This window comes from Carcharhinus amblyrhynchos, chromosome 2 (genome assembly GCF_965287045.1).
Source record: "Carcharhinus amblyrhynchos chromosome 2, sCarAmb.v2.hapA, whole genome shotgun sequence".
Taxonomy (NCBI): Eukaryota; Metazoa; Chordata; class Chondrichthyes; order Carcharhiniformes; family Carcharhinidae; genus Carcharhinus; species Carcharhinus amblyrhynchos.
Genome location: NC_137325.1, coordinates 113,567,992 through 113,582,133, shown reverse-complemented (window position 1 = coordinate 113,582,133; position 14,142 = coordinate 113,567,992). Strand labels below are relative to the sequence as shown.

Genomic DNA, 14,142 nt, shown 5'->3' with positions numbered 1-14,142 from the left:
CTGCGTATCTTTGGACTGTAGGAGGAAAATCACGCAGACACAGGAAACGTGCTAACTCCACACAATCACCCAAGGCCAGAATTGATCATGGGTCTCTGACATGTGAGGTAGCAGTGCTAATCATTGTGTCACTGTGCTGCCCTACACCTGTAGCTACATTTAAAAATTATAGAATCTGCAGCAAATGTATATTTTTGGCTAAGCGGAGAAAGAATCTCATTGAAAGAAAACAGACTTTTTGTTCTGAATTACATGATTCTTTTATATACTTCTGCATAAAGATTGCTGTTGGCACTTCTCAATTGATTGTTTTCTTTTATGCAGGGGAAAAATAAGAAGGATGGAAGTGGACAAGTCGAGAGCACCTCACCGCTGGTGGATGACATTTTCTCATGGCCAGGCCCAAAAACCATTAGTCTACGACGAAATTCACAGGGCTTTGGGTTTACTCTGAGACACTTCATTGTCTACCCTCCAGAGTCAGCTGTGCATACCAATATAAAGGTTAGAGATTCAAAGTAATCTCCAGTTCTTTGAGCAAAACTGAAACCTATTACATTTTTTAAAAAACTTTGAAAACTTTTCCTTTTGATTTAATGTATTAATAACGTCAATATCTGCATATTTTTTGAATTGAACTTTAAAATGCTGTAGAGAGTTTTTGAGCAAATTACTGTAATGCTATTTAAAGCAGCGTTTTGATGTAAAGCTTAAAGTTCTTAGTGTCACAAGTAGGCTTACATTAATGCTATAATGAAGTTACTGTGAAAACCCGTAGTCGCCACACTCGGCACCTGTTTGGGTACACAGAGAATTTAACATGGCCAATGCACTTCACCAACACACCTTTTGTACTGTTGGGGGAAACCAGAGTACCTGGAGGAAACCCATGCAGACACGGGGAGCATGCACAGACTCCACATACAGTAAGAAATCTGACAGCACCAGGTTAAGTCCAGCAGATTTATTTGATAGCAAAGTCACAAGCTTTCGGGGTTTCTCCCTTCGTCAGGTGAATGTAGAGTTCTGGCCTCAGACAGAGCACAGACAATTTACAGATTACTGATTAGAATGCGAGCCTTTACAACTAACCTGCTATTCAAGTCTTAAAGAGGCTGACAGTGAACTTGAATAGCAGATTAGTTGTAAAGACTCACATTCTAATCAGTAATCTGTAAACTGTCTGTGCTGTTATATGCTCTGTCTGAGGCCAGAACTCTCCATTCACTTGACAAAGGGAGAAACCCCGAAAGCTTGAGAGTTTACTATCAAATAAATCGTTTGGACTTAACCTAGTGTTGTCAGATTTCTTACTGTGTTTATCCCAGTCCAACGCCGGCATCGCCACATCAGACTCCACACAGACAGTAAACCAGGCCAGGAATCACACTCCGATCCCTGACACTGTGAGGCAGCAGTGCTAACCTCTGTGCCACCCATTTGTAATGTGGATATGCTGGCATTGGACTGGGGTAAACACAGTAAAAAGTCTGACAACACCAGGTTTCAATCCAACCGATTTATTTGATAGTAAATTCACTCGCCCATTTGTATGCGCAGAGATTGCACATGTAGTAGAAGGTATTTTTGCAGTACTTTGTAATGCTGGTGCAATACAAGTTGGGTTGTATACTAACCAATGTTTCTACCTTGAAAACGTTTTTAAATTTGTGGTTGTCTTAGAGTCAGCTTTCATTCGTTTAGCAAAAAGGTGACACTTGCACCCATAACGTTTTAATGCTTTATTCACATGCCATGATCATTGAAGTTGTGGTTCTTTAAAGTTTATGAATTTTAACAGTTATTGAAGAAATAAATCATTTAACTTTCTAGATGAAGGTTTAATTGATAGTTTGAAAGTTCAGCTTTTCCAAATATTGTATGCTTCATTCAGTATCCTGATTAAAGTTAAATTTAGCTTGATTGGTTCTGGACTTGAAATTTGTCAAAAATGGCATCCAAAGTGGATATTGTTCCTATTTTTGAATGATGAATTAGATCAGTTTCTCTAATTTGCTATAGTTTCTGGGTCATGTTTAAAAAGTCCCTTTTGTGGTTCATGTTTGATCTTCGCCATTATAGTTTCTATTTTTGGATTCTATTTTAGACTTTGAGGCATCAACACTGATGGGCGCTGTCAGGAAGAAAACATCCTTATCAAAACTTGCTCTAAACAAAAATCATTTGGAATGTAGAAACAAAAATAACCATTTAGCCCTTCCAACCTATTGCCATCCACTAGGATAATGGCTGATCTCCAGTTTAACTCCATATATCTGCTGCTGTTCTGAGCCCTTGATCCTTTTTGATTAACAAAAGTCTATCCATCTCAGATTTAAATCAGTTATTAATTTAGCCTTAACTACCATTTATAGAGGAGAGTTCCAAACTTCTACCACCCTTTGTGTTTTTTAATATTCTTTCTGGAAGATCTGCCACTAATCTTTTTGACTATTCCTCCTAGCTCTAGACTTCCTGGCTTGTGGAATAGTTTCTCTCTCTTTACCTTATCTGTTCCCCATCTTCCTCTTAATATTTTGAACTTTGATCAAATCTCCCTTTAAACTTGCTGAATTCCAGAGAATACACCTTACTTGTGTAATATTGCCTTGTAATTTAGCCCTTGGAATCCATGCATCATTCTGGTAAGTCTACGCTTCACTCCTTCCAAGCCAGTCTATCATTCTTCAGGTGTCTTGTCCAGATCTGTTCACAGTACTGCAAGTTTAAAGTCCAGAAATTCATAGTCCTGTACTTGTTTGTGACTTTGATTACATGTGTGCCTGGAATCTCTTTGGGCTTCCACTGATTCCACCTTTTCACCATTTAGAATGTTCCGTTTTTTTAGGACCCTTTTGAATCCAAAGCAGATTACCTGTTTTGTTGATATTGAAGCCCATTTGCTTAATTCATTCACTTAATCTATTAATATTGCTTTGTAATTTTATGCTTTCATTGCCTATCTTTGTGTCATTGACAAACTTAGATATGTGACTTTCTGTCACTAAGTCATTGATAAGCAGTGTTAATAGTTGAGGCCTCTACACAAATTTTTGCTGGGCACCACTAATTGAGTCCTGCCAGATAGAGTACTGTACATTATCCCTGTTTTCCTTCCTTTCAATAAGACACTTTTCTAGCAAGATCAATAATTTCCCTTCAATTTCATTAGTTTCAATTTTAGTTAAATAATTTCTTATGAGGAACAGCATCAAGTATCTCCTGGAAGTCCAAATAAATGACATGAGTTGGAATTTCCCTGTACATAGTCACCTCTTCAAAACAAAAATCATTAGGTTTATCAGGCATGTAAACAATATTCTGTAGATTTTCTCATTTTTGCATCAAACAACATTACAGTTGGACCAATGTATATCATTGTTGTTTTTGGATTAGCTGATAATTGCTTATAGAGTTCCTAGAGGTTTGTGCTGTGTTGTCACCCTTGTCATAAAGGTCTTGACTCCTACTTCATGCCAATAATGAAACTGATGTGGGAAATAGTGAGAAGATTCTGTGCTATGCTCTTTGGAATATCAATTTGTTGTTTGTGGATTTAAAACCACTATAAAAGCATCAAAGGTTCTGTCACTTTGCTTAGAAACGTTACTCTTAATTGGAAATTGAATGCAATGCGAGTAACTTTATATTTCTTTGTTAGGATGAAGAAAATGGAAATAAAGCGGGTGAGTATGACCTGCCTTTATTCTTGTACAGCTTTGTAATAACATTGATAGCATTAAACTTTTTTAAAACATGGCATATGCTTTTGACACTTCGGACCCTGAAATGAAAGTTTTCATTGCTGTGCATTAACCTTAAACATAATGTATGCCCGGGTGTGTTGTTTGTTCTAAATATTTTCTCTGGTACCGTGTTGCTGCTTCAATTTTATGGCACTTCAGTAAATGTCCAGTGGGCCCCTCTTGCAGAAACTGCTTCATTAGTAGTAATTTTTTTACATCAAATGGATGCACACTGTGGATCTAATTAAATGTGGCTAAGTCTTAATGCTACCGTTTTGATGCAGTAATAGAGCAAAATACTGCAGTGCTTGAAATCTGAAATATAAGTAAAACATGCTGAAAATATTCAGCACAGCCATCAGCATCTGTGGAGGGCAGACAAATTTAATACTTCAGACTGATGGATTTTCAACTAAACCATTTTGATGAAAGGTCAACAATTGGAAACATTATTTCCAACATTGCCTTTTATTGAATGCCTATATTGCCATGTATTTTTGAGGACCAAATCAGGAAGCTCCTTTAATGTTATATGTTGCTGTATTTTCAATTTTGTCGCAAATAGTATTTTCCCCTGGGACAGCGGGGGAGAGAGAGAAGATATAGTTTTAGTTTCTGATTGCTATCTAGTAGGGTTGTTTGTGCATGTAGCCATACAGTGAGTATAGAATCAAATTCACTAACAAAAATGTTTTCACCTGTGTGCAGCATTGCATGGAAGTGTTTTGATTTAAGGGCATTAAGAGCTCTACTTCCTTAATTGATTTATATGGATGCCATTTTATCTGTATCCTCAAACTTGATGAGGGTTTCTTGTCCCCTCATTTATTTCCCTGTTTCTGCGTTAGATGTGTTTTGGTGCAGCATAAGAAAAAGAAGCACTTGCGTTTATATAGCAGTTTTTATGATCTCACAATGTCAAAATACTCCCCAGTCAATGAAGTACTTTTTAATTGTAGTTACCGTTATAATGTAGGGAAATGTGGCAGCCAGTTTGCACACAGCGGGTTCTACAAATATGAATGAATTAAACAACAAGGTAATCTTTGATGTTGGTTGAGGGACATATATTACAAAGTACACTGTTCTCTTTCAAACAATGTCATGGAAGGGGGGTAAATATTTGGTGCAAGGCAGTACGATTAATTTTGGTTTGCTGTAGCAAAGGGGCAGCATATTGTCTTGAACAGCTAACCTCTTAATCTTAAGGTTATACAAAAGAAGAGATTTATGAATAAAAAGCAAGAGTTTCAAATTGAAGTATTGCTAAGGCTGCCTCCATGGGTGAAAGGGATATTTGACCAAATATAGAGGCATGGTAAAGGAACATTTAATATTTGTAGGATAAATTAAAATTACTTGGGAAGAACAGCATCTTGTGTTTTTGCAAATACCACTTGTAAGAAGCTATGTATTTACATAGCATGTATGTACAATTTTCTCATGCTGTTCCATAGAGCTTTACATTTCAGTGATTTACTGAGGTGTATTTAATTGGCTGTTCTGCTCTTGGAGGCAAAATTTTTAAAACAGTGAATTATTGTTGTTAAAATGAGGGCATTGGAAGGAATTTGTATTGCATAATGCTTGGCTTCTAGGTTCTGATGGAATTGATCCAGCTCTAAGCAAATGAAGCTTTAAAAATCCAAACAAGAGACATAAACGCTGAGAAAAAAAATTCAGGGCCTGAGAAACAATTGTAAACATTGACAGTATTTTGCATCTGAGGAATGCACTAATTAACGTTCAATTCATTTTGCAAAGCATGGTTGCATAAATAAAAAGTTTATCTAATATGTAACTAATTAAACCACTTCAGTGGGAGGGATATTTTAAATTGAAGATTAAAGGTATTGTTTAGGTACATGTTATTTTATCATTAGCAGAGCGTATTAGAAGCATTCAATTGGAGAATCTTGAAGGGAAAATGTGCAACAAGTTATGCAAGAATTAGCACCACACTGTTTTAGGACTGACCAAGCAGTTTGAATGGCGGAGCAGGCTCAAGGTGCCACGTGACCTATTCTTCTTCCCAAGTTCATATTGGAGCTCTTGTTCTTTGTGTGATCCTGAAATGTTTTTATTACTACCACTTCATCATCATCATCATCTCTGTTTAAAGAACTAATTTAAGGCTCAGAATGAAACCTTACATACTGCATAAACGGAGAAGAGCACCTGACCAAGATTCTTGATACATAACACAAATCTTTGAAGGGTTGTGGATGGTTATCTATTACCATTGAGGGAGAGGGTCCTCTACATCTTACTATTCTCTTCTTGCAGCAGAAGTCTGAAATGTGTTTGATTTGTATCCAACTCAAATGACTTTCAGTTTAGAAGTTTACAGGTCCTCCTTTTATTAAGATGCTTCATCAAAAATATATACCAATTGGAAAATCATGATTAAGATGCCATCGCTGGAAGTGAAACACTAAATTTTCTAACTTGTTATGGGAAAGTGCTCTTTAGAACTTGTCAGATAGATCTGCTGTGTTTGGTGTATAACACACCCAATCAGATGACAGATCCCTAGATTTCTATAATCGAGTCTGCAGTACTGATTTTCTAACATTTCGTCATTGATACACAACATTGTAACTAATGATGAAAGAGCAAACTGATAATGTTAGGGAGGGAAATAAGGAAAGAACATTATGTAATTTACATTACTACTATGATTGCCATGGAACAAAATTAATGTTTGTATTGTACAGTTTTTAAATTACTGCTTCAACCCACACTTGTTAATTTTGGGGTCTCTTTTAGTTAAATTAACACCAATTAAAAAGCTGTTCCTCAACTTTTTTATTGTATTGCGTGCAAGTACTGAAGTAGGAATTTTCACACTTCCAGTAAAGTAGGAATGCAGCTACTATGTTTAGTAGATTGTCTTTAGAGCTTTTCTTTTTCACGACTGATACTGTGTAGTCACATTTAAATGTGTGGAAGACCACAAATGTGTGGCACAGTGGTTAGCACTGTCGCCCAGCGACCTGGGTTCGATTCCCAGCTTGGCTCACTGTCTGCATGGAGTTCGCCCATGTCTGCATAGGTTTTCTTTGGGCTCTCCATTTTCCTCCCACAGTCCAAAGACGTGTGGATTAAGTGGACTGGCCATGCTAAATTGCCCCTTGGTGTCAGAGGATTAGCAGAGTAAAAGCTTGGGGTTACGGGGATAGGGCCTGGGTGGGATTGTGGTTGCTGCAGACTTGATGGGCCGAATGGCTGCCTTCTGCACTGTAAGATTCTGTAAGTGCACTAATAAGGGGTTAGCAGTTAGCTCCATTTAAAATTGACACTGTTGAGCCTAAATAAATTTTACTAAGTAGTATGTAAAAGTCAGTAAATCATATAAATTATTTGCTGTTGCCAAGTACATTTATAAAACTTCTAATTCTCTAGTTCTGCACATTTTACCACCCAACAAAAACATATTTGGTTATCTTACTTTAAAAGAAAAGTGGATAAATATTTGAAGGTGATATTTAGAAGGGGATTTTTTTTAATGTTGAGAATGAGACCACGTAGGAAGTTCTTTCAGAGAACCAATGCAAAATGTGAAAACTGTTTCTAATGCATGCAGATTTTTTAAAAATCATTTTTTTTTTGGTCTGCTTGTCATCACGTAATGATAACTGTTGGGAATTGGATGTTGTCTCTTGGATCAAGAATGCATAAGGGTAAAAGGTTGAATTTAGGTTTGGAAACAAATTCATATTTTTTAATTTCTTTCCTTGTTCCACCAACCCTGAAGTAAGAGCTTCTGATGCGTTTCTAATTCATAGTTGTTGGCAGCCTTTCAATACCACAACTAACTTGACATTTTTTAACTTGGCCGGAAATGTGAGCATGACCAAATTATTTGATCATAGGAAGCATCACAATGGATATGATAACACATATCAACTATAAACACATTTCAAAATAGCATTGCTAAATGGGAATCCTGAACAGAAGGGTAGGTTCCTCTTTCCTTCCCTTCTCTTTTCTCTAAACCTTGTTTATTTAGACCAAAGTGCCAGTTTTTGCTCAGTGATGATACTTTTGCTTCTGAGTCAGGAGGTCACAAGTTCCACTGCAGAGACTTGAGCACATAATCTAGTTTGGCACTTCAGTGCAGTGCTGATGGAATGTAATCCTGATGGAATGTTGCACTGTTAAATGTATCACCATTTGGATGCAACATTAATTTGAGGTTCTATCTACTTTCCCAGGAAGATAGGAAGATCTTGTGGTCTTCAGTTGTTTGTTCAGTTATTTGTCCCTCAATCAACACTACTGAAACTGAATTTTGTTATCATCTTATTTCTATCTGTGGAACTGTGCTGCACAAATTGGTTGTTGTGTTTCCTTCATTGCCACAGTGACTTTAAAACATGCCTTATTTGCTGTGTAGAAACTGTGTACAAATGCTATGTATTCGATTTTTTTTGGATATTGTGAAACATGTTATATAAATGCAAGGTGGTTCCTTTAATTGTAACAACCCATGACTGCTTGAGATGAGATCTCGTAACTAACACAGAAAAGGAATATAAACAGGTATGTTCTTGGTGTGTAGCTTAGTGCCACACAATGCATTTGCCCAATTACCCATCGACGCTTGTGAAATTTTTCAGATGACAAGTTTATTACTTTTTAAATTCAGAATTGCTGGCTGAACAAACATGGGCAGGGCAATTCTTACTTTTTACTTTGACATACAGTCAATCATTTTGAAAATGCAATTTTCAATCATTAGATTTGCTAATCTTGGCAAGTTCTGTCAATTGGAAAATTTGAATATTGCATGGAAACAAGCGCTCCACATAATTTCTGCATAATTTTATTAAAATCACCTCACTACGTGGTTGCAAGACATGTTGCACTATTTCGCTGTTGGCATTTCTTTGAGAGAGTTGGATTCACTATGAACTTAATGATAGTGATCAGCACAGTTGTAAAACCTAACTACATTTTCTCCCTTTTTAAAATGCCTTCAAATAAAGGGACAGATGATTAAATTTCAATTGTACAAGTTACCTCCTCTTGAGGTCAATCCTTTAGTAGCCCAAAATGTAGTGTGTTCAATTTTAATAACATTTTATTGTGATGATTAACTAACCATCCCCTGAATACATATGCAGGTACTTCTGCTGCATGCCTATGTTTATGAACTCCAATTTTAATTAAAAAATTTTGTCCCATCAGAGGTTGTTTCATCTTCTCACAGGTACAGGAAACTTTTTCACAAAAGAAAGAAAAAGGAGTCATCCTATCACAGAGGTTATTTCCTTTGTTCAAGGGTATGCAAGTTCTGCATGGAAGAGAGAAATGAACTGCCCTTTTGGGATTATTTATCCTCCATGTTCAGGCAGCTGTCCAGTGATGAGTTTGGTTTGGCTTGAACTGGTTAGATCCACTAACAGCATCCAACCCTTGTAGATTAGAAGTGATTTTCATGTACAGCTACTAGCTGAAGTTTGTTCATTGTATATATTTTTAAAAAAACTTGTTCCTTGGTTTGTAAACTAATCTCATAGTGGCAGTAATGTATTTCTTCCTTCTTAAATTGCACTTGCCTTGCACAGAAAAACCTATTATGCTGCAGGATAATTGGGTTATTCTGATTCTGTTCCTATGCTTTCGAAAAATATGCATTTACACTAATCTACAAGCATGTGGATAATTTGACATATAAATGACACAAGCAAATCTTCTGTGACAACACAGGTGTTCAGATGTTACACCTTTGACTGAATCATTCAAAATTGCAGCTTAGAATTGACCACTGCAGTGATGTAGTAAACCTCTTTTTAATTAAAAATTATTTACATCACATCACATGTCTGTCTAGTTTAATAAAGGTAATGCACATGGATTTGGTTGTCTCTAACAAAGATTAACCAAATAGTTTTGAAGCAATGTTTTGCTGTATAGGAGTTGCTTGTGGAACTGCAGTAACTTGTTGAATTTGAATTATTTTCAGAGCTTGCCCTACTAAGCTTAAACACTAACCTGCTTATGTTTGACCTGTATAATAATTCATTCACTTGGCTGCCATTCTAATTTAAATTTGGGACGTGGTTGATGCACACTTTATTTTTTTTCTCTGCTGAGAGCATGAGTTTGGGGTGCAACCTAAATAATGACTCAATAATGTTGAATAAATTATACAATAAGCATGAAAATACTCATACCTTTGGTATTGTACTATTTATTAGAAGTATACCTATTAAAGACTCATTGTTCTGATGTAGGTTTTAATCAAGTAAGGTTCACCACGTGAAGTAAATGTTTGCAAAATACAGAACTTTATCTGTCTCAAGACTACAAATATTGATGGTAAGGGAAGGAACTCAAAGCTTCTTCCCTTTAAAAACAAAATTCTGTAAAAACGCCTCCCCCCCCCCCCCCCCCCAGCCCCTGTAATGTATCAGCAGTATGACTGTGAAAATCCAAAGTTTCTAATCCAATCCATCAAATCACCACCTTGTTTTGACATGGAGGTGTTGAGCCTGTTTTACATTCTTTAAGATTATCCAATTCCATTAATTGTACATTTTTGTTGTTTTCACCTAATGTGTGATAATTTACCTTTTGTCAGTAACTTCTGGTTTGCTATTTGTCTTTCCAATTACATAACTAAGGAGCTCTTTATCCATTTAATACTGTCAACATTTAAGATAATTACAAATAGAAGCAGAAGTGAAACCACTCTCAGCTAAATTTTAGCTCACCTGCTTAATCTATATATACCCATTTTTAGACTTTGTGACTTCTTTTGCTTCTTTCCAACTTATCTTTATATCAATATATATCAAAATATATTATAATTGGTTACATACACTTTTCATTCAAGTCATTCATATAGATTGTAAATAATTTGCCAGTCTAAAAATCATCTTATCCTGACTCTTTCCTGTCAGGGAACTAGCCCTTAATCCAGATTAATGTATTCTTCACATGTATAAGCTCTTGTGTGATAAACTTCTCTGGGGGTCATTATCGAATGCCTTTTGGATATCCAAACACACTGGGGATGGTTGCCAGTCCCCTTGCCGTGCATGGTGCAGATTGTGCCGATCCTGGAAAATAGCATGCAGACCTAAAATCGGTTTCAAGCCCAGCCACACTCGGTTTGCAATTGTCTTGGTCCCTTTCTAATGCCACAAGTCAGGTTGCGCCCAGAAAGGGCATGAGGCCAATTAGCATATTTAACGTTTAAATAAGGCAGTGCCCACCTGGCATCTTGGCAGTGTCAGTTGGGCACTGCCCATGTGTCGGGGGCAGCACTGGGGATGGGTCTTTTGGGGTTATGACGAGGGTGGGATGGGGCGGGGTGCGGCGACATAGCATTGGGGCACTCTCAATGGGTCACGAACCATGTTGAGGAGGAGGGAGGAAGCATGCTGCTGAATGAAGAATGGGGATGGTCCTGATGTCTGTGAGGGAAGGGGGTCCCCCAGTACACTAAGTTCAGAGCTCCCTTCCAAAATGGCACCCAAGTGCTTTGCAGGCAAGGTCACCGGTATGTTTAGGCCCCCTTCTCCCCCAACCTCTGCAGCCAGCAGAAAATTCACCACTTCTGAAAAATGACTAAATGTGGGACAGTTGCAGTCCAGTCCAGACCATGCCTGATGCGCTGACGTGGTCACTCTGGTGTTCTTGCCGTTATGACACAGTTTTGTGAGGGGCAGTGGGGTGGGGGAGGGGATGGTGTCGAATTGTCTATAATATCTACTGGTTTTCTTTAACCACCCTGCTTTTCATATCTTCAAAGAATTCTAAGAAATTTGTAAAACACTATTCACCATTCATAAAACATGTCGATTTTGCCTGATAGTACATTCCTTAATAATGGTTTTTAATGCATTTTCCCAATGGTAACTGTTAGGCTAATTGGCTTACAGTTTCCTGCATTCTGTCTTCCTCCTTTCTTGAATAGATGTGTCAGATTTAGTTTCTAATCTGCTAAGATTTTTGCAGAGGTTGTTGAATTATGGAACATTACAATTAAAGCATCTATTGCTAGCTTCTGGATCCCCACATCTGCCTCACTCATAGTCACACCCTGTCTGTGACCTAAAGGGCCCTGACTGACACACAGAAGTGTCCAGGCAACTTCCTCTGTGATGTATTGCATTTACAGTGCAAACCTTTTTCTCATCTAAAAGTGTTAAACCATAGGGAGAACTGGGTTTGGTAGTGTGAAATCTAGGAATTGGCTGTCATGCCATTCTCCTGCATTGAATTAAAACATTATCCAGTATAAAAGCAGCCTACATTCTCCAAATGCCTCTACATTTTTCATGCACAGATTTGAAAAACTAGCATTTACATTATTTGTGTAAATTAAAAACAATTGAATTCTAAACCCTTGCAACACTCTGTCAATTGGTTATGTTTATTGCAGTTTACGAATTTTCTGCACTCTACACGAAACACACTTTGTATCTAGTTGATATTAAGATAATTGAACTCCCCACCTATTACTACCCTGTTTTTGCACTCAAGTTTTCATACATATTTTATTTTTCTATCTTTCTCCTAATAATGTCACTCCTCTTAGTGTACGCCTAATAATGTCACTACCTTTTTTTATTTCTAAGCTCAACCCACATGACTTCATTTGATGGTTCATTTAGTATACCACCTTTCCCCACAGCTTTAATTCATTCTTAAACCAATAGTGTTAGTCCCACAACTTCTTTACTTCTTTCTATCCTGTCTGAGCACCCTATATCCAGGGATGTTGAGCTGACAATTTTGCCTCCCTTTCAGCCAACTTTCTTTGACACATGGCAACATAATATCATAGTTATAAATCTGTGGCTTCAGCTTTGCTTGCTGTAATCCGTGCATTTAAATATATACCTCTTTAACATAGCCAAATTCTTGTGCTGCACATACTTTAACCTCTTAACCGGGTTCATGGATGAGAGGGGTGTGGAGGGATATGGTTCAGTGCAGGTCAGTGGGACTAGGCAAAAAATGGTTTGGCACAGACATGAAGGGCCAAAAGGCCTGTTTCTGAGCTATAATTTTCTATGGTTCTTCCGTCCTGCAGTCACTTGCTAACTTTGAGGCCTGTTTTGAATTTGTCCTATCTGAATCCGCCCTCAGATTCCTCCACCACCACCACCACCACCCACCGCCCGCCCCCTCCCCCCCCAACCAAGATCTAGTTTAAACCCTCCCCAACACTACTAACAAATTTCTTCTGAGTGGAGGCCAAGCTCTTTACCATTTTCAAGGCTGAGATTGATAGGTTTTTAATCAGTAGGGCAATTAATAGTTACGGAGATGAGACAGGAAAGTGACTTATTGAGTGTTAGATCAGCCTTGACCTTATTAAATGGCTGTGATGTGGAGATGCTGGTGTTGGACTGGGGTGGACAAGATGAGAGGTCACGCAACACCAGGCTATAGTTCAATAAGTTTATTTGAAATTCCAAGCTTTCGGAGAGCTGCTCCTTCAGGTGTCATGTGACATCTCAGCTTCTTAAATGGTGGAGCAGGTTCAAAGAGCTGAGTGGCCTATTCCTGATTCAGTACGGGTGTAGACCAGACTTGTACAGATCCCACCTTCCCAGAACCAGTTCCAATGTCCCAGAAATTCTAAGCCTTTTCTCCTGTACCATCTCTCTAGTCATACATTGATCTGATGTATTCTCCTATTTCTGTACTAAATAGGACGTGGTCTTGAGAGTATTGCAGGCATACTGTCTTTTGAGGTCCTGCTCACCCATCTCTTTTGTAACCTAATAGTCTCAATCTGTAGGGTCTCATCCCAATTTCTACTTGTATCATTGGTCCGAGTGTGGATCATAACCTCTGGCAGTGCATTCTCAGCCTCCAGAATGTTGTGAAGCTGGTTGGAGATATCCATAAACCTGATACTGGGGAGGCAAAATACTGTCATGAAAGGCCTTTGACAAGGTGCCACATAGGAGACTGTTAAATAAATTTAAGTGCTCATGGTGTTAAGGATAAAATCCTGGCATGGATAGAGGATTCGATGACTGGCAGAAGGCAGAGAGTGGGGATAACGGGGTCTTTTTCAGGATGGAGGCTGGTGACTAGTGGTGTGCCTCAGGGGTCAATGCTGGGACCACAACTTTTCATGTATACATTTACAATTTGAAGGAAGGAGCCAAAGGCACTGTTGCTAAGTTTGCAGATGATGTGGAGATATGTAGAGGGACAGGTAGCATTGAGGAAGCGGGGGGAGCTGCAGAAGGACTTAGTTAGACAAGTTAAGAGAGTGGACAAAGAAGTGGCAGATGGAATACAATGTGGAAAAATGATGGAATACAGTGTTGAAAAATGTGAGGTTGTGCACTTTGGAAGGAGGAATGGAGGCATAGGCTATTTTCTAAATGGAAAATGCTTAGGAAATCAGAAATACAAG

At 38.0% G+C, this 14,142-nt stretch overlaps 1 protein-coding gene across 4 annotated transcripts in view; it reads left to right on the top strand.

The window, feature by feature from the left end:
* arhgap21a (Rho GTPase activating protein 21a) overlaps positions 1–14,142 on the top strand; it is a 215,185-nt gene that overhangs the window by 100,563 nt on the left and 100,480 nt on the right. For 3 of the 4 annotated variants that reach the window (XM_080211355.1, XM_080211346.1, XM_080211380.1), the window contains exons 3-4: positions 325–504; positions 3,662–3,686. In XM_080211355.1, coding sequence (XP_080067481.1) covers positions 325–504; positions 3,662–3,686 — 205 coding nt within the window. Of the gene's footprint in view, positions 1–324; positions 505–3,661; positions 3,687–9,012; positions 9,035–14,142 lie in introns of those variants that run through there. The other variant, XM_080211363.1, reaches the window with a different exon arrangement.